Genomic DNA, 25,801 nt, shown 5'->3' with positions numbered 1-25,801 from the left:
TAAATATTGATAGTTATAGTTTAAAAAATATAAATAAACAACAAAAGAACCCAGCTTCCCTGGCCCATATAGATTGAAATAATAACATTAAAAGTGTAAAAAAAAATGTATTGTCTTCTTCTTTTTACTACCCATCCGGGGGTAGACTTGCACACACACATTCAGTGTGTCAAAGTAAATGGAAAAGGCCACTAGTGCAGAAGCCAGGGTTTCATGTGCCTTGCCTTTAGAAGCATTTTTTTAAAAAGCCTTTAGAAACTTTCCTGAATTAAAAAAACCATGCTTTCACATTTTTAGAGGCTTCTGGACCCTCTTGACATCTGGTCTTGGTAAGCCTGTGCATTTATCCACCCCTGCCTACCTCAGCTACCCTTTATACAGAAAATGTATGATTTAGCTGGTGGAATCAACTGTCTCTTCATGGTGTCAGTTAATATGATTGAAAACATGTCCCACCTTCCTACATATTTTGGTGCATCATATTGCAATATATAATTTGATGTGTTGAAGAATATTTCAGTTAATTGGCTAACCCACAAGGTGAATGGAAAGACATAAACAGAAATATAGTAACACTTTGATTTATTTGAACACAGCTTTTAGCAAGAATCAGTAATAAAGAAAAAAACAGCATGACAGCATGTTAGGGTGGAAACCATTGAAAGTGTGTAACGTGGCTCCTCCTTCTTATCTAAAATCATCACATGCGCAAACAGGATGGCTGTGCCGTAACAGCGAACTCGACAACTCATAGCAGGTATTCAACTCATACTGAATTGTAGATGAATGGGTGACGTCACACATGCTTGACACCTGGTGAGAACTGGCAGGCCGGCTCCCATGTCTCCTCCCAGATTTTTCCACTGTAAGTATCAGTAAAAAAAAAATAATAATAACAACATTAGAACAGTGAAAAACAGAGGGGCCATTTTAACATAATAGTTTCACAGCATAAATAGTTGTAAAAAATTATTGTACGGCCTTGTATTTGTTTTTATACAAACCTATACATATATACTGTAATGCTTGATGCAATGTAACAGATAAACATCAGCCACTCCGATCTATGAAGTCATAGAAAGTTAACTAGCCAATAGCCTATATCAGTCAGCAAGGATGATCTTGGCTGATACAGATTTTTGCCAGTATATTGGTGAATGTCTACTTCCTACATACAGTATTGTTCAAAAAAATAGCAGTGTCTACCTTTGACTGTACAAACTCAAAACTATTTTGTACAAACATTTTTTTTTTCTGGGATTTAGCAATCCTGTGAATCACTAAACTAATATTTAGTTGTATGACCACAGTTTTTTAAAACTGCTTGACATCTGTGTGGCATGGAGTCAACCAACTTGTGGCACCTCTCAGCTGTTATTCCACTCCATGATTCTTTAACAACATTCCACAATTCATTCACATTTCTTGGTTTTGCTTCAGAAACAGCATTTTTGATATCACCCCACCAGTTCTCAATTGGATTAAGGTCTGGAGATTGGGCTGGCCACTCCATAACATTCATTTTGTTGGTTTGGAACCAAGACTTTGCCCGTTTACTAGTGTGTTTTGGGTCATTGTCTTGTTGAAACAACCATTTCAAGGGCATGTCCTCTTCAGCATAGGGCAACATGACCTCTTCAAGTATTTTAACATATGCAAACTGATCCATGATCCCTGGTATGCGATAAATAGGCCCAACACCATAGTAGGAGAAACATGCCCATATCATGATGCTTGCACCTCCATGCTTCACTGTCTTCACTGTGTACTGTGGCTTGAATTCAGAGTTTGGGGGTCGTCTCACAAACTGCCTGTGGCCCTTGGACCCAAAAAGAACAATTTTACTCTCATCAATCCACAAAATGTTCCTCCATTTCTCTTTAGGCCAGTTGATGTGTTCTTTGGCAAATTGTAACCTCTTCTGCACATGCCTTTTTTTTAACAGAGGGACTTTGCGGGGGATTCTTGAAAATAGATTAGCTTCACACAGACGTCTTCTAACTGTCACAGTACTTACAGGTAACTCCAGACTGTCTTTGATCATCCTGGAGGTGATCATTGGCTGAGCCTTTGCCATTCTGGTTATTCTTCTATCCATTTTGATGGTTGTCTTCCGTTTTCTTCCACGTCTCTCTGGTTTTGCTCTCCATTTTAAGGCATTGGAGATCATTTTAGCTGAACAGCCTATCATTTTTTGCACCTCTTTATAGGTTTTCCCCTCTCTAATCAACTTTTTAATCAAAGTACGCTGTTCTTCTGAACAATGTCTTGAACGACCCATTTTCCTCAGCTTTCAAATGCATGTTCAACAAGTGTTGGCTTCATCCTTAAATAGGGGCCACCTGATTCACACCTGTTTCTTCACAAAATTGATGACCTCACTGATTGAATGCCACACTGCTATTTTTTTGAACACACCCCTTTCAACTAATTCAACTAATTGCCCAATTGCACAGCCTTAAGAGCGTGCATATCATGAATGCTGGGTCTTGTTTGTTTTCTGACAATCTACTGAACCTACTGGTAACTTGTTTGCCACGTAGCAATAAAAAAATATACAAAAAACCTTGATTATTCTGGTTAGTCACATTGTACTGCTATTATTTTGAACAATACTGTAAGACATTAAAAATCCTGAGAGTGTAAAGGAGTTTTTTTCTTTTTGAATGAGGTTTTAAATTATTTATCATATTTTGATTTCTTTTTTGACATTTTAAATCTCAGTCCAGTGATTCATCACACATTGATTTGTTCTTTCTCTTTACTAATGGATTCACAGCTAAACTGATCTGATCTGAGAGAGTGAAGAGTGTGTCATTGTTCTCTACAGGTTGAGTTATTGTGGCGTCACAGATGAAGGTTGTTCTGCTCTGACTTCAGCTCTGAGATCAAACCCCTCACACCTGAGAGAACTGGATCTGTCTGTGAATAAAATAAGAGATTTGGGAGTGAAGTGTCTCTGTGCTGGACTGGAGGATCCTCGCTGTAAACTGGAGAAACTGCGGTAAGATCACTCAAACCTGTGACCTGTGGTCAGGGCTGGACTGGGGTTAAAATTCAGCCCTGGACAAATCCAGTCCATCTGACCCAAGAGTTCCTCCATGAATGTTTTACTGGGTGACAGGGACTTTAATTGGAGTAAATAATACTAGATATTACTGAATTCATGACAAATATAACAAACTTAATAATGTATTTGTGTCACATAGAAATGCACTTGACAGTAAAGCATTGATTTTGAGCTAGAATGCAGGAAATCTATTGATAAATAAATTCTGTCATCATTTCCTCACCCTTATGTCAATTCAAACCAGTATGACTGAAGCCGGGCTCACACTACAGGAGTTTTAAAATCATAACCGATTTTGAAATCTGGTTGCAGCACACACATGAGGAGAATCTTTGCAGATTATCTTCCCTCAAATATTAAACATGCACACACTTCAAGATTTGAACATCGTGGCACATCACACACTGTAAGATATTATTAAGATTATCACGCCAGAGGGAGCGCCTCATGTGATCTCACGCAGAAGATCGTCAAGGTTCTTTTTTTTTATATATATATATATATTCTGTCTGTCTTCACTCACCTGGTTTTCACTTATTTCACTCCAGCGCTCTTATAGCTACTTACAGTTGTGATGCGTTTTCGCACACATTACAGACCGTTGTGTTTGTCCAGTACAGTTTTCTCTATCTCCACTAGCTTTCGAAGCCCTGCATCAGCTGATTTGTGTTTTTGCGCATTGAATGTGAAAAGTACTGACGTAATCATATAGCCATCATCATCCCGATTTAAATCCTAAATATCAAACATGTTTGATAATAATCAGGGCTGCCCCGATTTGTGTGCGAGCAGATCGGGAGGTGCGACATCGGGACAGATCGAGGTGCTCGACAAGATGTTTGCTCCGATTATCGGGAGGGGGAAATTGGGGCTAAATTGGGCTAAATATCCTGTAGTGTGAGCCTGGCTTTAGTTTCTTCTGTAGAACACAACAGATATTTTGTAGAACAATACAATACAATACAATACCCTTGATTTCTGTATGGACAAAAACTTCTTGAATTCCTGAAATTATCTTCTTTTATGTTCCACAGAAGAAAGAAATTCATACAGGTTTGAAATGACATGATGTTGAGAAAATGACAATTTTCATTTTGGGTGAACTAAGAACTTATTTACTGCTAATATTTAATATTAAGCAGGCTAATAACGGTAACATTTATAATAAATACATCTCTATTGTACAGTGTTAATAACTGCAAGTTAAATTACTTTGGTGATGAATTTACAAGTCTATGTTTTGTCATTTTCCAATTGACCTCGTCATGAAGTTTAGATTGTGGTGTGTGTTTTCAGCCAGCATCACTACAGAAGCTTTAATGTTCTCATATCACACGACTGTAAAACACAATTCTGTGTCACATCTGAATGGATCAAGACACTTGTGTTGTTGATCACTTTACTCCTGATGACCAGTACATCCCTGTCTGTGGGTTACAAGTCAGACTCTCTGACCATTAGACCACGACTGCCCCATATACAAAGCTGCCAACTCTCACACATTCAGGGTGAGACTCACACAATTGACCCAATTCTCACGCTCTCACACCCCCATATTATGCAGGGTTGTCTTGCCCCGGCAACCAAAAATACAGTTCTTTTGTGACATTTCGCGACGCTCTCGCTCTGATCAGTGAAGTCTGTTGTGCTCTCAGTGCTCTGCTATACGGGAGCGCGCTCTCTTCCGGACCCATATAAGGAAATTCCGCTCCATCTAACGTCACACAGAGCCATACTCGAAAAAAACTTTCCGAAACTTGTGACAAACCGGAAGAGTTTTTTTTGGAACAAAAATACTCCTTCAAACGTACAACTTAATTTTTGAAACTTTGTCCATGTTTAGCATGGGAATCCAACTCTTTAACAGTGTAAAAAACTCAGTCTTAAAGGTGCCATCTGTAATGTTTGGCAAAAAAAATCAAGTCATACTCCACATTCCATAACAGATGGGGGCAGTATGCCTCAATAAAGTGAATTGGTCTACTCTAGAGTAACAAACGAGAAACGGCATAGTCTCTGTGCTCCGCCCCTACTTTCACAACAACACTACAGCCATAGCCGAAGCCTAACTGTGCGTTCACACCGCCGGCGTCTAGAGCATCAAAAATCGCTCTTGCCGCTCTGCTCACGACGCTACAGAAAGATTTGTGAGCGCTCAGACGCTCTAACGTAGATCGAATGCTTATTTTGTATTTAAAGCGGCCGCAAAGCAAACAAGCTTGTTGATCTCGTGCAGACTAACCACAAGGAGTTATAACCTCATTAAATATTGTTGTGGACGAAATATTAGGATCCTTCACTTAAAATGAACAATCTCAGACACCTTGGTCCACGTATCACTTTTAATTTATTTTTTTTATGTCCCTGTAGGCAAACAGGGACACATCATAGATTAATACAAACGCTAAACAGCAATAATCAACCTGTCCTTTATTCTGCTTGAGAACTAATGTGCCAGCTCTCAAGCATTCACCGTGAGACACACGCAGTTGACTCTTTTCACACGCTTTCACGCCACACATCAATTTTTTCACGCACAGAAAAACCACGAAGCAAAGAGGACACGGAGACCAACAGACTAGACAAAGCAGGTTAGTTATGATACATCGAATGCGATTTTCATGCACCTCTCATCAGTAAAGACGCTCCTGTAATTAGAAGTATATCTCCAGCATGTGCATTCAGATCAGGGTTGCCAGGTTTTCACAACAAATCCTGCCCAGTTGCTTCTTAAAACTAGTCCAAAACTAGCCCAATCGCGTTTCCGGGAGGTTTCCCGATAAAAATTGCTTCCCGGGGTTAAAATATAATTTTTTGGGAAGGGTTTCCCTGGTAAAATTAGCAGTTTAGGGGCTAAATATCACGTTATTGGTATTGGGATTGCTTCAAACCGCGGACATGAAAAACAACCGCAGACTTGGCAACACTGCTTCAGGTGGAGCGGCAGTTACTGCACAGAGCCTTAGTCTACCGACAACTAACACAAAATCGCTTTCAAAATCGACAAAGAATCGCCTGCGATTTTAACATCGATGTTGTGTAGATTGTCAGTGAATTACGGCTCCGTGTAGTAAATGCCAACCAGTGTTGCCAAGTCTGTGGCGGTTGTTTTTCATGTCCGCTGGTCACAGCGACCCCAATACAAATAACGTGATATTTAGCCCCTAAAATGCGAATTATACCAAGGCAACCCTGCTAAAAAAACTATATTTTAACCCCGGGAAGCAATGTTTTATCGGGGAACCTTCTGGAAGCGTGACTGGGCTAGTTTTGAGAAGCAACTGGGCAGAATTTGTTGTGAAAACCTGGCAATCCTGATCTGAACACACGTACTGGAGATATACTCCTAATTACAGGAGCGTCTTTACTGATGAGATGTACATGAGTAAAGACATGCACAGCCCTATATAATAAAATGGGTAACGTTAAGTTATAGCTAGCTGATTATCAAATGCAGCTACGGTTAGCCATCGCTAACATTAGCACGTTTATAGAACAGCCTTCGATACATTTCTATGTTATAACTTCCCGAAAACAAATACACAAACATATAAAACAAACTTCTAGCGAAATACTAACAGCATCTAACTTGCAAGTTCGGAGTCAAACCTCATTTCTTTCAGGTCCATCAGTTGTCTCCAGCGATTAAAAGCAGTGCCGATGTTTACTCTGGTATTCTTATCGGATTTGATTTGTGATTCTGAGCGCGGTTGTTTCCCTGTAGCGGGTGTTGGTCTCTTGCCAAGGGCTTCAGCTATGCTTCCGCTCTCTTCTCTGAACTGAAAGTAGTGGGCTGTACTTTCCACACAATTGACATCAGGTCCAGGTACGCCCTGCGAGTTATTCGTGTATTCGTTGCAGGTTGGCTGGTGGTTATGTTGTCCGCATACTGCCTCCCACGGCCGAAACTGGTATTACAACACCTGCCGGGCCGGGGCTAGTAATGCTAATGCTAATTAAGGTTGATATCTCTGCAGCACTATAACTTGACATTTTTTTAATGACATCATCGCCTTTATTTCTTCTCATTCTTTCGATGCGTGTAGGTCATGTTATGGATATTTTTACCTCAATTTCTGCATATGGCACCTTTAAAAGATGGTGCTCACTTTAAAAAAAAAATGGCATAAATATAAAAATAAAACCTTTAGGAGTCAGCTGTCAGCACAATTAGAAATAAGATATCAGCTCAATAACACACTCAGCAAAATATTGTGTAATTATCATTATCGATAAAATCCCAGAAATCACAGAGATATCATATTGTCAATATTGGAAACCCTTTATTTATTTACTGTGGCCTCATCTGGCCACCCCTATTATAATTTTCTGGGGCGCCACTGCTCCCATCTGCACCGTGTGAATGGTGAACGCAGGCAGGTCAGTGAGTTACAGCGCGCTCCGTGTCTCCGTCCAGTTTAGGCTAGTAACTAATAGACCTATGCTGTTATATAGTTTATAAAGAATTAAGTTAGCATTAGCAGAGTTGTTGTGTTTTGCAGCACTGAGCAATTATTTTACATATTTGTATCATAAAAAAAAAAACAGTACAAAAGCATTTCCAGATGACAAATATGTGGACATGCCTAGTAGGTAATTTTAATAATTGTTAATAATAATATTGATATTGTTAATGTTAATAAATGTTTGTGAAAATAAAATGAAATGTAAATCTCCCAAGAAATTCTGTACAGATACTAAATACTTTGACAGTGTAGAGATGAAAGAACCTGAGATACTTTGATCTCCTGAGAAACAGACAATACAAACATACACGAGCATCTTCGAGACACCCCATGGACTGGAGGAGCAGGAGACCTCCTCCCCTTCTGGCCATTTGTTTCATTATAAATCCCTTCACCCATTCTTCCTTCTACTCAGTCTGCTCAAAATGATTACATGAAAATGTCAATGTCTGGTATCATTTGAAATGTCTCAGTGCAACTGGTACAATGGTCTCAATCTTACAAAAGTAGATTAGAAGATAATAAAGATCCGAAGAGTCAAGAGATATCTTGATTACTGTGATGGGAGTGTCCTTTCCTAGGGTCCTCCATGTAAATTACCCCCTGTTCCCATTGAGGTGTAAAACCAGCCAGGCTTGGGACCTGAGTTAATGCAAATTCCAATTGTTAGTTCCTGTCTCCATCTCGGGGGATGTTTGTCTTGGTCTGAGGTATTTAAAGGATTGCAGCAAAAGCATCAGCGCGATTCTGTAGCCAGAAAGCCCGTAGTGTGTTGTGTGTCTCTTCACTTCATACTATGTATTTTCTAAGGTCAGGTATGCTTATTTTACTTTAAGATTAATCTTTGAGAATTTGATGTTTTATAATGCTATGATTTGATATGGTTCAATTGGATATGTAATTGGCAGAACACATATTTACCTGACTGATAATAAATTGTTACATTTGATTTTATTCTGTTTTACTCTGTGATTATTGACTCTAGTAGATTACGTTGTATCCTTGTTAGCAACATGAGCACCTGAATGAACAAGTTAATATAAGAGTAGGAGTTAACTAGAATAATCAAATGTCAGAAGAATACTAATTAAAAAGGCATTCAACCAATTTGCATTTCAACCTAAATTCGAGGTCATACTAAAATGGAGTCAGATTAAATAAATAATGGAGTCAGATTTGAGTTTAACCTAAATTGAATTAACTCTACGCGCTGAAAGACCGAACACGCAGGAAACCTTCATCCAGCACCGGATACCTTCCTTGGGCCGAGTGTCTGGACCTTACAACAGTCAATATATACTTAATACACTTCTGCTAATGCAAGGATTTTTTGTTTGTATTTTTCTCCACACCAAGCCACGCCCATCTATAAGCCCCTCCCCATATCAAAACCCTGCCCCCAAAATCCCACTCTAAGCTGAACTCAAAAGTTGGCAGCCCTGCTATATAGATGATTGATAGATTAGAAATATTAGACAGAATGGAAGGTTAAATGAGTTTGAATGGTCTAGAAATAGAACATAGAATGGCAGTTAAATGGAGTCTAAAGGCCTTCAGTTTGTTTACATTTGAATTTTGACAGTTGGAGTTTGAATAGTCTTGGCTCATCTGAACATTTCCTCAATGTAAGTCTGTGGGATTTTGATGATTTTTAATCTTCATTTTTAGGTAAACTGTAAATCGTAATTAGAGGAGCAAGTGAGTGTTTCTCCAGACAGATCTGTGCTTATATCACTATGAAACAATGTGTCACATTCAGCTCTGTGTGTCTGTTCAGTCCTGAAGCACATGACAGTTTCAAACAGCAGCATTGAGCATCAACATGCAGAAATCTCATTCTATCAGCAGCAGTTTGTGGCAATGCTTGTCATTATATCTCCTCTCCTGCTCTGAGACCAGAGTCAACAACAAACTACACACACTTCAACTACAATTAACACTGTGTCATTGTTCTCTACAGGTTGATGAGGTGTGACGTCACAGATGAAGGTTGTTCTGCTCTGGCTTCAGCTCTGAGATCAAACCCCTCACACCTGAGAGAACTGAACCTGACTCTGAATAATCTACAAATATCAGGAGTGAAGTTACTCTCTGATCTGAAAGATGATCCACGTTATAAACTGGAGAGATTAGACTACTGTGAGTATATTATTATTTAAATCGTTTAAAATGGCCAAAGTTTAGTAACAGACATATTTGGAGAATATAAGATAATAATTCAGCTCCACTTTAGTTTCTGTTCTTTAAACTGTTTAATTCTGTGATGATCTATGAATATATGAATATGTTCATCTCCTCCAGTGTCTCTGTGTGTAAATGATAAAGAGAGAGTTGTTGATCATTCACTGTTATTAATCTATGATCAGTTGTTCATCAGATCAGAGTATGTGAGCGGAGTGGAGCGTCAACAATTTCTCCTCCGCGCTCCGATCATTTAATAATCACTCCGCTCCGCTCCACTCCACACTCACTGATATCAGAAACACCGCTCCACCTTCACTCCACGTCTAAAGTATTTCAGTATGTGTGAAATTACACACTTCAACTTCTGTTCATAATGTATATTAAACATAAGGAGTGATCCTTAACTATCCTTCTCTATCAAGCTAGCTAAATATGTTTAACATGTGATTTCTTGCTAAATATCCAGTTATATTATGGTCTGTTGGCGTGAATTGTTCTCGTGACAGAGCGGTGCTGGAGCACTCTTGGAGCGAGTGAAAACCACGACGCTCCGACTTTTAAAAGATCTGCTCCTCGCTCCAGTCAAAATAACACGCTCCACTCCGCGCTCCGCTCACATACTCTGATTCATATCTCTGACTGTAATATGAATATACTGTGTGTTTCTGAGCTGGATCTGCTGATGTGATGTGACAGCAGTAATGTCTCATACTCATATCTGACTGTCTGTGTGTTTTATTGTAGGACTCTCAGTATTTAGACGTCAGTTCAGTTTCCTCAGGATCAGCTGATGGTGAATAAGAGCCGCTACAGGAATCAGTGATGTGAAGTTAAATGAATGCATGGAAGTGTAATGTGTGGAGCAGTGTTGATGAACAGAAGAAACAAGCTTCAAGGAAACTAAACTAATTCAGCAAAAGACGTTTTTATCCAAAGGACATTAAGAAAATAGCTGATATGTTTATACAGCACTGAAAACCAAGAAAATCAATGTGATATTTTCAGTGATGGGCTTATATCCTGAGCTGTCCAGATTTAATTTAGTTTTGAGCATCTGAGTCGGCTAATATAAGTCTGTTTGTTACACAGGACAATGATAAAACTTCAGACACAAATAGTTGAACGGAACTAAAATAATAATTTATCTGACTTTAATAACTCACCTGAAAAGATGTGTTTGTGTGCTCAAACACGAGTTGAACCAGACACAAAAGCGAAGCTTCACTTCTCGTCTCTCAGTCCTCGACTTTTTACAAATGCTGGAAAGAAACGTATGCTACGGAAACTCTCGCGATAGCGCATTTGCCTGTAAGTGACAAGTGATTCAATTGTCGCGATAGTTTCGCAGTCCGAACGTAATCTTTTTGCCATGATCGATCGAGGTCATTTTGATCAAACTCTAAGAAAGTATTATTATTATTTATAATAGATTGCGATTATGATCGGGATGACCAGTGGGGTGGCCGTGATTATTTCCATGGCAACCCTCCCCCCCACTAGCTCCGCCCCTGCCTGTAGGACGGTGTAAGATGAACCAGACAGTGATCAGAACGTCCCAAAGCTGCCCATAGAACAGAGTGATATTCATCCTTTATTGTGGTGTAACAGTGATCCAATACATTACTGTCTCTGGTGGGACATGTAACATGCTGTCTGTATTTTGGCAGTTCATGGGAGAGATTGGCTTTATTAAAGTCCCAGAGAATTATTAAAACAGAGTCCGGGTGTTGTTGTTCTGTCTCTGTGATCTGATCAGCGCTTGCGGAGGAATGTAAACACTGACCAGAATGAACGAGTGAAACTCCCGCGGCGAATAGAAAGGCTTGCAGTTGACAAACAGCATTTCTAGATCAGGACAGCACATCTTCTTTAACACAGTTACATCTCTACACCAGCGTTCATTGATGTAAAAGCATGTCCCGCCGCCGTGCGATTTCTCCGTTGATTCTGCGTCCTGATCTGCTCTAAACAGCTGAAAGTCCGGCAGATGGAGCGCGCTGTCCGGTATGACGTCATTCAGCTAGGTTTCTGTGAAACACAGAGCAGCAGAGACAAGGTGGTTTTAACTTCCCTGATTTTGCTTCCTTAAACAATACGTTTAAGATCAATTGGTTGAGGCAGTTCTTGAACGATTCTGATTCCTTATGGAATGCTATTCCCAATTATATATTTTTTTAAGTTGGTGGTCTTCCCTTTCTGTTAGTATGTAATTATAATATTTCTAAATTACCCATAAAATTGTCAAATTTCCATAAGCAGGTACTTCTGGCCTGGCACTTGATTTACAAACATAATTTTAGCCCCCACAGGTATTTTATATGGAATAACCATGATATCCATTACCAAAATAAGACACTCTTTTTTTTCAGATTGGTTTAATAATAATATTCTTTTGGTTTCTCAACTTGTAAATCCAAATGGTCATTTGTTTTCTTATTCTGAATTCTTAACTAAATATTGTATTCCTGTCACCCCACGAGACTTTGCCATAGTGATGGATGCCGTTCCCAGTGGAGATATTGCACTTTTGAAAAACTCAGGCGATTCTTTACTCTCTTCTACCTCCTGGTTACAGCCTTGTGAGACAGCAATAGGGAAGATCTGTTTTTATCTAGTCCCTCTCTTAGGAATAGAAAGATTAGACAACTTTTTCAGAATGATATTATTACTGTCCCATCTATAATATCATATTGGAGTAATTCTTTTAATGATATTCCTTGGAAGAAAGTGTGGTCTCTGTCCAACAAATATCTAATCACTAATAAGGTTAAAGAGGTATCATTCAAGCTGCTACATCGATTCTACCCAGTCAATCTTTTTAGCAAAAAAATGTTTCCAGAGTTGGATCCCTTATGCTCCTTCTGTGGAGTGGAAGACGAGTCTATACCTCACCTTCTTTGGGATTGTGTTCATGTAGCTACTTTTTGGTAAAAATTTTGCCTATTTGTACGTACTTCCTTATTAGTAAATTTTTCTATGGGGTTTAAGCATGTGTTATTTGGTTGTTATAACTCTGACAAAAATCTGAAAGACAAGTATTTTCTTGTAAATCTTTTTATTTTTCTAGCCAAGTTTTCTGTACACAAGTGTAAATTTTTGTCTGTCAAACCTATTTTTATTGTCTTTTGTAATGACCTTAATTATTACTTGAGTACTATATCTTCTTCCAACAATGCCAAAGCTTTAAAATCAGTTACATTATGCACAAAGTATAATATTTATGCTTTTTTATAATGTAAACAAAAGGGACTCGAGGCATCTCTGTCTCTCTTGAATTTATTTAAAGGATATATTACCCCTGGCTCAATTATTATTATTTTGTAAATGTATTTTTTTTAATATTTTGTTATTATTTTGTTTTACTTTTATCTATTTTACTTGCTTTTTACTTTACTTGCTCTTTGTCTACTGTTGATAATTATTTTATTTTTTGTTTTTGTAGATGAAACTGTATTTGCTGCTATGTTTGTTCAATAAAAATAAAAAAAACGGAGCAGCAGAGAGTGTGAGAAATCCTTATTTGTCCGAGAGAGCAGAAGGAGTTTCAAAGAGAGTTTCTATTAATGTGGCTCATTGAAACACTTTTGTGCAAACGGCGTGTGTAACGATCTTGTGAGTTCATTAAATAAAACAGCTTCACAACTGAAAGGTAACGCTGGTGTTTATTAGCGGTTACAACTGTGACGTGCTGTCACCACGCACACTCTCAGGGCATCTGCCCCATACTGCACATGTGCAGACATATATCACCAACACCACACCTGGTTCCAATTACTATTATCATTACATCTTCCCTTGTTTTGTTTTTTTTTACACAAATGACAATTATAAATCTTAACCACACTTAGCATAATTCATAAAGAACAATTTACACACTACCAACAAATATACAATAAGTATTTTAGCATGTTTCAATTAGTTCATCATGTTTTGATAAGTCTCTCAGCATGTTTCAATAAGTCTCTCAGGACATTTCCGTACATGAACAGATCTTCTCAGAGGTATCTCAGTCCTTTCAACTTGCTCAGTGTATTCCAATTCAGCAGACACATCTGTCAACAAATGTTGACGATTCCTCCTCAACACAACACCACTTGACATTTCAACATTGTAAGATCTTGGTTGAATTTGTTCAAGTACAATGCCTTTCTGATTCCAAAGATTGGATCGGTCTTTAAGTCTAACCTCCTCACCAACACAAAGCTCAGGCAACTGACGAGTTATTTTATCGTAGTAGGTCTTCTGCTTAGCTCTCTGATGTTCTTTGTCTTTCTTGACTTTCTTACCATGTTGTGTTGACAAAAGATTCTCAGACACAGGCAGATTTGAACGAAGACGTCGACCCATCAGAAGATGTGCTGGGGAATATCCACATTCAAGAGGTGTACTACGATAAACAAGCAGTCCCATGTAAAAACTACTTCCATCATCTCTTGTTTTTTGCATTATTCTCTTTACTATTCCAACAGACTTTTCCACAAGACCATTGGACTGCGGAAAATGTGGACTAAAATCCCATTCTTCTGCAAAATTATTAAAGCCAGCATTAATAAACTGAGGGCCATTATCAGTAAAGACTTCTTTTGGTACTCCATGTCGAGCAAAGATTGACTTCATGCATGAGATAACATTTTCTGCCGTAGTTGTACTTAACATACACACCTCAGGGTACAAGGAGTATAGTCAGTAACCAAAAGGTAATTTTTTCCATGACATGTAAAGATGTCCGCACCTACTTTTTGATATGGTCTTTCAGGTACTGGATGTGGTTGTAGAGGCTCTCTTGGATTATTATATTGATGTTTAACACACGTCTGGCATTTTGATACAACCGTTATAATATCTTGATTGATTCCAGGCCAATACATGACCTCACGAGCTCTCTTCTTACACTTCTCAATGCCTAAATGGCCTTCATGGACTTTCTCCAACATCTTATTCCTGAGACTTCTGGGAATCACTATTTTATTTCCTTTATACAGAATGTCACCACAAACAGACATTTCATCCTTACAGTTCCAAAACTCGTACACCTCTGCAACACAGCTTTGTTTTTTTATCTGGCCAACCATCCAGAACATACTGTTTCACCTGTTGGAGCACTTGATCCCGTTCCGTCTCTTTACCAATTAACTTCAACTTGGAGTCAGCGACAGGCAAGGTTTCCAGAACCATGTTCACATATACCTGAATATCCTCAGTCAATTTTCCACTAGATGAAGTTGGATCAACAGCTCTGGACATGTGGTTTTATTAACAAAGTTCGGGAGAAGCACGATCAGATAATCATCCAATTTGGTACAGGTGCATCTCGTTTAGCTAATCATCTTATAGCACGCACGCGTATATATATCCAGTCTTCCTACCTCCTGTCCCACGACAGTTTTTCGGCAACCCTCCTCCACCCCAACTCCTCACTTCTAATCTATTTATCCCAAATTGGGATAGGGGGAGTTATTTGGGTTCGGGCTATGCTCCGGGCCCGGACCCCTCCCCCAGGACAGCACGCCAAAATATGCCTACTATTTGCCTTCAGATTAGATGTAAGGGTGAACTCGTGAAAGGGTGTTCGCCACAAACATTAATTTACCTGGTGTATAACACACAGTTAATGCATAACGTTGTAATTTAATCATCATCCTTTGAATTCTTAAAGGGCAGTTGTTCAACGATTTTTTAAACAATGCAATCAATGGCTTATGATCAGTCTCCACATAAACGGATTGTCCTGCCACAAACTGATGAAACCTCTCACAAGCAAAGGCAATGCTAAGCAATTCTTTTTCAATTTGTGCATACCTGCATTCCGCATCATTCATTGAACGCGAGGCATATGCAACAGGCTGCCAGGCTCCATCATAATTCTGAAGCAGTACTGCTCCCAGTCCTGTCTGTGAGGCATCAGCTGAAATTTTAATGGAGCGTTCAGGATCATAAAATTTCAAAATCGGCTCTTTTGTTAAAATCACCTTCAAATCTTGCCATGCTGATTCTTGACTATAACTCCACTCCCAATCATTTTTTTTTTCTATCAGCCATCTCAGTGGTGCTATTTTTTCAGACAGATTAGAGATAAATTTACTCATGTAATTCAGCATTCCCATGAACCTCTGTACATCCTTCTTACATTGTGGTCTAGGCATATGTTCAATTGCAGAAACCTTCATGGGATCTGGTCGCACTCCTTCACTACTGACAATATCACCAAGAAAAGTTAGCTCTGTTACTCCAAATTGGCACTTTTCTCTGTTCAACTTCAAATTTGCACTTCTTGTTGCTTCTAAAACTTTCTTTAGCCTTGCGTCATGCTCTTCTTTTGAAGCTCCCCAAACAATTATACCATCCATTGATGTATCCACACCATCCATGTGTTCATATATCATATGTACCGTTTTATGATATACCTCAGGAGCTGAAGCAACTCCAAAAGGAAGCCTCAAAAAACAATATCTTCCATGTGGGGTGTTAAAAGTGCATAACTTCGAGCTAACATCATCCAACTTAAACTGCCAAAATCCTGAAGATGCATCGAGTTTGCTGAAATATTTAGCATTTGCAAATTGTGCCATAATCTCTTCACGTGTCGGAAGCTTAAAATGCTATCTCCTAATAGCCCGATTTAAATCTCTGGGATCAAGACAAATCCTCAACTTTCCATTCTTTTTATCAACGATTACCAAGGAACTAACCCATTCCGTGGGCTCATCAATTTTCCGGATTACACCCAGACTCTCCATTCTGTCCAGTTCTTCCTTTAATTGATGTTTAAGTGCAAACGGTACCTTTCGACATGGATGGACAACTGGTGGGACGGTTTCATCTACTTTGATGTTGTGCACTCCTGGCAAACAACCCAAGCCTTTAAACACATCCTCATATTCTCTTAAGATGGAGTCATATTCAGTATTATTGGTCTCTTCAACAACTAGCACTCTTCTAACCAAATTCAGCCTCTCACAAGTAGCCAAGCCTAAAAGTGCCGGAACGTCCTTTGGTACCACCATAAATGACAAATGATGCGTCTATCCTTATATTGCACTTTCACAACACATTTTCCTTTCACTGGTATATCTGTTCCAGAATATCCAGTTACTTTTACTTTAACAGGGTGCAATTTTGGCCTTGGTTTCAACTTGTTAAACTCCATTTCAGACATTATATTAATTTGAGCTCCTGTATCCAGCTTACAGTCAATTGTGCAATCATTAATTTGTAGATGTACAATCCAGTCTTTCTGATCACTTTCACAGTCAGTTACTGCATCAACATAAAATTCTTCCACTTCACTCTCAGTAATTGTATTCACTTGGTTAAAAGATCTCTTGCTTTTACAACAACGTGCATAATGATTATTTTTATCACACTTGTTGCACTTTTTACCATAAGCTGGACATTTTCTAGGTGGATGTTGCATCCCACACCGATCACATATTCGTTGACGTTTCTCATCTGTACCTCTGCCCCTTTCACTGAATATTGGTTTCTTTACACTTTCACCAGGTGGTGTCTGACATTTCCTTACAACATCCACAGTACAGGTCTCATTTAACAACTCTTCAGCTTGTGTCTTTACAGTTTCTGCTGCTCTGCAAAGCAAAAGCGCCTTCTCCAAATCCAAGTCTTGTTCCCTGAGCAATCGCTCCCTCAATCCATTATCAGGTATTCCACACACAATCCTGTCTTTTATTAGAGAATCTGTCAACTCACCAAACTCACACGTTTTACTCGTCTCAACTCCGTCACATATTGATCAATGGTTTCTCCAATTCTCTGCATACACGTGAAAAATCGATGCCTTTCATAAGTAACATTCCTCTTCGCGATACAAAACGCTTCAAATGTATCCATTATTGGCTGCAACTTCAAACTCTCCCCTTCTTCAAAAGTAAAATTATTATATACCTCCAATGCTTCATCACCCACCACATGAAGAAACAATGAGGCTTTCATCTTTTCCCCCTTACGATCTCCATCAATTGCAGATAAATACAAGAGAAATCGTTGCTTGAATCGTCTCCAATTCTCAGCAACATTACCGGTAAATTGACGTTTCGGAGGCGGCTGCAATCCTTCCATTCTGTGTTTGTAATCCACGTGTGCATGCTCTCTTAACTCCTCTTCATAACTTTCATATTCCGCTCCATTCCATACGTTCCTTTCAACAAGCCACTTCTGACACCATGTAACGATCTTGTGAGTTCATTAAATAAAACAGCTTCACAACTGAAAGGTAACGCTGGTGTTTATTAGCGGTTACAACTGTGACGTGCTGTCACCACGCACACTCTCAGGGCATCTGCCCCATACTGCACATGTGCAGACATATATCACCAACACCACACCTGGTTCCAATTACTATTATCATTACAGCGTGCTATCTTCATTTTATCAAATTATCATAATCACATCTATTCATTTTACACTCCTGCTACTAGCATTTTATCCAGACTAAAACCCCTTTAATTCAGGTGAGAAAGGTTTTTTTTTTTTTTTTTTTTGAGTGACTTTTGCACATATAATAATACCACTGCAGATGCATTTCACAGCATTAAGGTTATCTATTAATTGATCTTTAATTTAAAAGATGATCAATCATCAAAAATTTACATCCCTGAATGCAAACAGTTGGATTGTATTGAACTTATTTTATGACAAAACTGATTGAATTTGAATTGTGTAAATTGTAATTATAAACAAGTGTAATTTAAGAAAAATGTATATTATATGGGATTTAAAACATTTTTGAATTGGATATTGATATTGATTTTTTTTTTTTTTTTTTTTACTGAATATTTAACATTTGAAATTTATCATAATGGATTTTTTTAAGGCAAAGTGTTATAGACCTGTATTTTCAGGTCCGCTGCTGGCCAAATGTGTGCCCTAAGCAGGATTGTATTTTTGTGCCCCCCTTCCTCAAATATGATGATGGAAAAACACACCTACTATACGGGTGAAAATAGAACTTTAATCAAATAAAAAGTAAATGAATAAATTATATTATTTACAAATTACAAAAATTGTAGCTCTCGACATTAACCTATGGCTATAACTTTATTATGACTCTAATTTATTTATAGTCTCAAGCATACAGAAATCATGCAAAAGAAAATTAAGCAGTTTTACTATTATAAAACCATGGTTTATTTTTGTAAGGGTTGTGATATGAACCTGAAAAAAAAAAAAAAAAAACTTTCACAGGAATGTGCCTGAAAGTGATAAACGGGCCTCTTTTTTACCTAAATTATTTATAATTTATTTTAATATATATTAAAAATGTATAAGGTGTGCATTGTAGCTGTGTAACGATGACTGACTCGACATGGGATCCATTTGCAAGCTTTTATTAGAACACTCGTAGTCGTACAGGCGAAGGGTCAGGATCAGCAAACACAGTATAATAGAGATATCAGAATCGTAGTCAATACCAAGCAGTGGGTCGGGGTAACAAGCAAGTATCACAGTCCGTATAACAATCTGGGTTCAAAGGTAGGCAGCAAAGGTTCTAGGGTCGATAAACAACAAGGGTTTGGCAACTGGGATAGCAAGACAGGGTAGAACGCTCAGAAATGTTAGCCGTGGCAGAAACAAGACTTCGCAATGAGGTGACGCAAAGGTCTGGCTTATATGGCAGTCTCTGATATGGAACACCTGGCCGGTGATCAGTCCAAGGTACGGGGCTGTTGGGTAATGTAGTGAGTATCAGTGTAAGTGAGTGTTTGGATGCCTGTAGGTGTCAGTATTCGGGTGATGGTACCCTCTGCTGGCCTCTGGAGGAACTCACGGGGTTCGTATTCGTGACAAGCTGACACCTAAATGAACACATTACAATTGTTTTATGACTGCAAGTCTTTCTCCTCAAATGCTTTTGAGCTTCAAATTTCCGTTTGAGCCCATGTGAAAAAGTAGCATAATTTACATATGATTTACAGTTTATTTTAATATCAAACATTCAATAGATGAAAAATTACAATTGTTTTTATGACTGTAAGTCATTAATGCTACTGACTTTAGAAAAGTGTATACCAATATCGCATGTAACTTTAAGCGGTCTCTGGTGTTTGTTTTAAAGTATATTTGGTGTAAAAGTAGCATCACCGTGTCTATACGGGACGGCAACAGCTTGAAGAGACAAAGCGTCCTGTAAAGAGCTCGGACTCTGTCAGAAATAGATCAGGAATCCGTTTGCTGTTGGAGATTTCACATTCAGTGTAGACACTATCACTGATTATAATCCACAGGTTCTTCTGTCTTCAGTCTGGACGAGGTGTGAGCGTCATAACTCCAGGGACGGATGAACACACGGCTCTACTGGACACGTACTCGGAGAACTAGACCAGAGGGACCCCGCCGAAATACTGCTGCTCCCGGAACCAGATTTCAGACAGACACCTCAGATTTCTGAACCAAGTGGAGCTTGAATGAGATTTACCAAAGAAAAGAAAATATGAGGCAGAACGCACGCTTGCTGTTCTCTGGTGAATTCTCTCTTCATGAACAACAATGTAGAGCTGTGCACACAATGTAAGTAAGAGATTAATTTGACAGTGTAAACAGCTTCAGTGATTATAATCAGAGTTTTTGAGAAAGCTTGAACTCTTGCTAGACTGAAGTCAATGATAATGTTCTTGACTTTGATGATTGATTCTTTGCTCTCTTTCTGTTCAGTGAAACACTTATAATCGGTAACTTACAATGTTTTTACTAATCCATGTTAAATAGTTTAAGTATATAGTTTCTGTTTTTTGCTTTTTAACTTTTAAAAACATAGTTAATTTTTAAGGGTATTCTAAGCATAAATCGTTTGTGAATGAAGTTTAAGCAAACAGCACAAAATGTATAACTCTTTAATGTTTTATTATTTTGTTGTGTGTGAATAAATGTGCATATTTGTAATAAATTACAACAATGAGCGACCAAGTGTCAGCTTTGCAGAAGAAGTACCTCATGAGTATGAACTATTTTAGTCGTGTCATTTCTGCTCCTTTTCCCGAGTGAACTTCTGTCTTTATTTGTACAGGTACAGATACTTCTAGAGCAGATATGAGGGAGACTTCAGTCACGTTTGGAGCACGCTCTTTCACAGATGTCTGTGGATGTGGACTTCTTACAATTGATCTGTGTTCAGGAGCTGGTTTTCCTGAGTGCTGTATCCTCCAGGTCATCATTCCTGTGGACAGATGGGAAGACTTCACTGGTCTGCATCATGCTGTTACTTTAGAGAGACACAGAAACGAGACGCATGTTGTGACGGCACGATTGGAGCACTCTCTCTTCTGGAGAGGAGCATTTTGATAAATAAATACACCATATTACATTCATTGTAATGTTTAATCTATATTTAATACATCTTTACATTTTTTTTAACTGTTATGTAAAAATAGTTTTGTAACTTTAATTTAATGAAATGATCCTTGTTTACAATTTAAGTGTTTCTATATAAATTAAATTTGAATCTTCAATATTATAATAATGTAGTAGCAACTAAGCTGCTATGTACCACATACATATAATATAATATAATATAAATATTTGTGTCAATACTCAGTCCTAATTCAACTCAATTCAGATTTGTATATACATCTGTGTCGTGTATGTGTGTGTTACTCCTGGTTTTTATTTCTTTAGATTGAGACTGCAGACACTACAGCCTTGCTTGAGCTTTCTGAAAGAATCGTAGCATGTGGTACACAGGATCCTAACATGTGATGAAAGGAAGACATTGTCAGGTGTAGTATCTGTGATTCTGTCCATCTGACTCTTCTCCTTTCTCTTCAATCCACACATCAGGGTTAGATGTTTTTGGGACATTATACTCATTCGTAGACTCTCATCTGCAGCTTTTTACAGGTTTTCCATTGTCATGAGAAATAATGAAATATCTTATGTCCCTGTCACTGTTTTAAGTTCAGGAACAGCGAGGCTATGACATAATAGTATTACAAGATTGTTGTTGACCCAAAGCTTTTCACAAGTTTGTTTCCACAATCACAGAATGTTTCTTTTCTTCAGGAGCGAGGACTTTGACAGAACGGGGCACAATGTCCAGATTAAAGATGCTGTTGTGCCAAACATTTTAACTTTCCAGCTCATCTTCAAAGGGTCTGTGTATCACTGACCAACAATAATTCAAGGTGTATAAGATTGATATATCAGTATGTGATTAAATGGCACTTTAGTTTTAGTTTCTGCAAGTTATATAATGTGTTGTTTATTACATCATATTTAAGACACTCCAAACGTCTTGACTGAATCTGTTCAGAATTGATCACCACTGGTAAAGTCTGAATTGTGTGATAATGTCATTCAACTTAACTTATGTAGAAAGATCATTCAGGGGTGGCTCGTTCTAATTTGTCTTTTTTTAAAAGCATAAAACATTTTAAAGCATGGATTTAATATCTGTGTACTATACTCGTATATCTTGTGTTTCTATTTTAAGGTGGCTGGAATAACAACCCTAATGTCGTCCAGTTAAAGTAGATCTTTAGGAAGCTGATGTTAAACAGAGGCAATGTGACGGCGCAGGATGAGTCCCTACCATCTGTCCTCAACACCTCTTCAAACCTGTCAGATATGAGGAGAAGATCTTCCATCCACGTTTGCTGATATTCCTGCCCTAGTACATGACCACAGCTACCTTCCCGTCCGATTCGATGGTCTTGTGGACAACAGTCTCTTGTACATTTCAAGATGTACAATTATACAAGTCTTGCATAATTATGGGCTGAAATTCAACATAGTTGTATATTTAAGACATGAATATTTCAATTAAAAACATTTCAAACTGATTTTCATAATTAAAAATTCAAGAATTAATATTCACCTTTCAGATTTCACTTCCAAAATATTCGATCTATTTAAAAATACAACCTATAATATTCAACAGGCAAGTTTCAGTCCATTTTATTTCGCTTTACAAATTCGCTTCCACAAATTCAGTGGTTCAAATTCGACAGTAAATTCACCGTTTCACATCCGGGAACAACAGGAAAATCAGTAGATTACCGATCACAATCTCATCTGCTGTAAATCGTCTTCACCGGCAGGGGGTGCAAGCGCTACTTTGTCTTAACAAGCATCAACGAAACCGTCACGAGAGGCCTTCATAAAACATCATTTGACGAAATGGACCGAGCGGTGAGTTGATTAGGCCTATATTAATTGTTTAAAGTAATAATTTTTTAAAGTGTGTTTTAGTGAAGTGTTTGTTCATTGTAAGGATGTAATTTTTTATTTCATTTATCTGGCCAGCAATACTGAGGTATTTAACATGCTATTATAATTTCCCTTTAGCATTTGCTTTTGGATTATGTTTTGGAAAGACTCCGTTCACGCTTGGAAAATGCTGTTGGACGCCAACCCCTTGACATGGACTACCTGGAGTTCATCTGCTCTCAAGAATTAGTCTTTTTAAGTGCTGTGACCAATTTAGTTACCATCCCAGCTGATATTTTGGAGGGCATCACAGAACTGTCAGACTAGTTCGACTAAACCTGTCAGACGGGGAGACGCGCACTTCGACTATTCTGCAGGAGTCAGGGTCGATGGGACGACCACGTCTTCTAATCTCACCAGACTACATCACCAATCTCCTGGACATGAACTTTTCTGTTCCAACCATTGCTCGCATGATTGGAGTAAGTACTCGCGCAGTTTTCAGACGAATGGCTGAATGTAACCTCTCCATTCGGGCGCGATATAGCACTCTCACGGACGAAGAGTTAGATGATTGTGTGACAGATGTAAAGCAACACATGCCTCAGTGTGGATACAGAATGATGAGAGCAGCTGTAAAGGACACCAAGTGCAGTTCGACCGGGTCAGGGCAGATACAGTGGGAGTCATGTCCCGAAGGGCACAGTTGGGCTGCGTGGTACGAAGGACCCATTCAGTGTCGGGTCCTAGGTCAATAATGCACATTGACACCAACTATAAACGGATTCAGTAAGTTTGTCAGGCTTGTTTACTCCATTATTGCATGTTGCAGTCCTTTCCAGAGCTCTGAGTGCATTTTTAAAACATTTGCATGATATTTTTGTTACAGCTACAATATAGTCATCTTTGGGTGTGGATGGCTTTTCACGCAAGGTAGTGCCCACTATTAACTATTTTTTGACTTCTCTATATTCTATTCACTAATCATCCGGCAAATAATTTCCTCTGTTTAATAGATAATGTACCTTGGAGCTTCATCTAATAAACTTGCTAAAACCACCTTGGATTTTTTTCAAGAAGCAGCGGAGACATTTGGCTTCCCTCTCAGGTAGACCTGATCTAGAGTAAGATCTCCTCATAATATTCAGTTCAGTTCAAGTTCAATAAATGAAATGATCGACACTCTTAAGACCAAACAGTGGCGCTGACATATGTTATGATATTCCAGTAAAAGTTGCTTTCAGTTTTAACAGCTCAAAATGTATTTTAGTCTAGCACTAGCTTAAGCTGTAAAACAGGAGCTTATGTCTATGAATTTTGCTTTGAGTAATTTAACATTTCTGAGAAATGCGTTTCAATCTCAGTGCTTAAACATCCATGTTCTTAGGGTACTAGGAGATCAGGGTGTTGAAAATGTGGACGTGGCTCGCCTGATGTTCACAGTTCGTGGGACAGAAAGAGGAAGCTTTATTTCAGGAAAGAGCGTCCACAATCAGCGGTGAGTTAAATAGTTTTTTGTTGAAAATCAATTTTATTATTATTACCCACTTCTATGATTTATCAACCAGTACATAACATCTGCCTAAAAATGTTAGATTTAACTGACATATTACTTTTCTTTTCAGTATAGAGAGGTTGTGGAGAGACGTCTGGTCATCAGTGACAAATGTCTACTACGATGTTCTGCATGCTTTGGAAGAAGGTGGCCACCTTAATATTTCTGACCTTACTCATCTGTTCTGTTGCCACTGTGTATTTCTCCCACGGCTTCAAGATGATCTCAACCTATTCCGAAACACCTGGGACAATCACCCAATACGCACAGAGGGTAATATGTCTCCTAACCAGCTGTGGGTGATGGGAAGTGTCCGCAATGCTGTACCTGAGCCTGACATAGAGCTATGTTTGTGGATTTTGACAGTAAAAACTTTTGAGTAATCACACTGTATTCAATACAAGATATTACATTTTTATACTGTATTGATGAAACGTTATTCTGTGTTCAGAACTGTAATTGGTATCTCATTTGTGACATAAAATGCTGTGTTATTGTTTGAAGGGATTCAGCACACCACAGATAGACTGGGAGAGTAGTGGACTGATGTTGATGCACATTCCAGCGTTGTTGTGCCTCAAACCCAATGTCCCCTGACTGATGAGCGAATAGAAGCACTCAGAGAAAATGTTGACCCCAAAGGACCTTCACAGACTTTTGGCTGGGACATCTATCTAGCTGCACTTCATTTTTGCCAATCGATTATGGAATAAATGTGATTGTCATCTTTAGCCTTAAAGAGGCAGACTTCTAGCAGAAGCAATTAAGAAAGAATTAATATTTGTACTCAATACGTTAAAGTATCTGAATAAAAAAACCTGTATGTAAGAATGTTGTTTTTGTTTAATTTGTACTTGTTTAATTTGACACTTCCATCAGTTAGTCATAAGCACAGTGGATTATGGATTTTTTTATTCAAGAATAGACTTATTTTGAATATTTGTACTTTTATTGAACACGTTTAAATATACATTTTGCATAAATTCTAATACTTTAAAAGAATAAAGTACTTAATGGTATTTAGCAAATTCAGACAAGCTATGGAACAACAATGTCTATACCACTGCATGAGCCCATGCATGAAAAAAACCATTGTGGAACGATACAAGTTGACCGTATAAGTGACTGCGTGTACATAACATTAACCAATTACTTAATGTACTATATCTTATAGCATAGTATCAAAAAAATAGCAACATGATCAACAAGCATCATGTACAAAGCAATCCCAAAAATGAAAAAGAAAAAAACCTGTAAGCTGGGTTTGAACAAAGCATTGGTCCTAAGTGCAGTAACAGCATTTAATAAAAGTGTGTATCACTGTGTAACAAATGTAACATATGTGCATGTGTCTAAAAACTACACATG

The 25,801-nt window shown here is 38.3% G+C and overlaps 2 protein-coding genes and 2 long non-coding RNA genes across 6 annotated transcripts in view; 2 read left to right on the top strand and 2 right to left on the bottom strand.

Annotated features, from left to right (window-relative positions):
- Nucleotides 1-3,023, bottom strand: part of LOC127964989 (uncharacterized) — a 193,978-nt gene extending 190,955 nt beyond the window's left edge. Inside the window, exon 1 of the long non-coding RNA XR_008155226.1 lies at nucleotides 2,904-3,023. This is a non-coding gene — a long non-coding RNA (uncharacterized LOC127964989). The remainder of the gene's footprint in view (nucleotides 1-2,903) is intronic.
- The window catches only part of LOC127964884 (NACHT, LRR and PYD domains-containing protein 12-like), a 1,383,583-nt gene that overhangs the window by 975,115 nt on the left and 382,667 nt on the right, over nucleotides 1-25,801 (top strand). The window contains exon 32 of the mRNA XM_052565314.1: nucleotides 2,831-3,004. Within this exon, the coding sequence (XP_052421274.1) occupies nucleotides 2,831-3,004 (174 nt within the window). The remainder of the gene's footprint in view (nucleotides 1-2,830; nucleotides 3,005-25,801) is intronic.
- The window catches only part of LOC127964976 (uncharacterized), a 385,149-nt gene that overhangs the window by 337,050 nt on the left and 22,298 nt on the right, over nucleotides 1-25,801 (bottom strand). The window lies entirely within an intron of this gene.
- LOC127964944 (uncharacterized) lies at nucleotides 21,348-25,246 on the top strand. Of its 3 annotated transcripts, XM_052565508.1 has the most exons (9): nucleotides 21,348-21,449; nucleotides 21,733-21,854; nucleotides 22,163-22,860; nucleotides 23,017-23,667; nucleotides 23,768-23,811; nucleotides 23,959-23,986; nucleotides 24,266-24,376; nucleotides 24,504-24,798; nucleotides 24,938-25,246. In XM_052565508.1, the coding sequence occupies exons 4-9, from the start codon at nucleotides 23,567-23,569 to the stop codon at nucleotides 25,028-25,030; spliced, it is 672 nt and encodes a 223-aa protein (XP_052421468.1). In that variant the 5' UTR covers nucleotides 21,348-21,449; nucleotides 21,733-21,854; nucleotides 22,163-22,860; nucleotides 23,017-23,566; the 3' UTR covers nucleotides 25,031-25,246. The 3 variants fall into 3 exon arrangements, 2 of the variants coding, with proteins under 2 accessions (XP_052421468.1, XP_052421469.1); XR_008155166.1 differs by having other exon boundaries at nucleotides 23,895-23,986; nucleotides 24,504-25,246; XM_052565509.1 differs by lacking the exons at nucleotides 21,348-21,449; nucleotides 21,733-21,854 and having other exon boundaries at nucleotides 21,870-22,860.

Source organism: Carassius gibelio, chromosome B9, assembly GCF_023724105.1.
Source record: "Carassius gibelio isolate Cgi1373 ecotype wild population from Czech Republic chromosome B9, carGib1.2-hapl.c, whole genome shotgun sequence".
Taxonomy (NCBI): domain Eukaryota; kingdom Metazoa; phylum Chordata; class Actinopteri; order Cypriniformes; family Cyprinidae; genus Carassius; species Carassius gibelio.
This window is presented reverse-complemented; position numbering and strand designations above follow the sequence as displayed.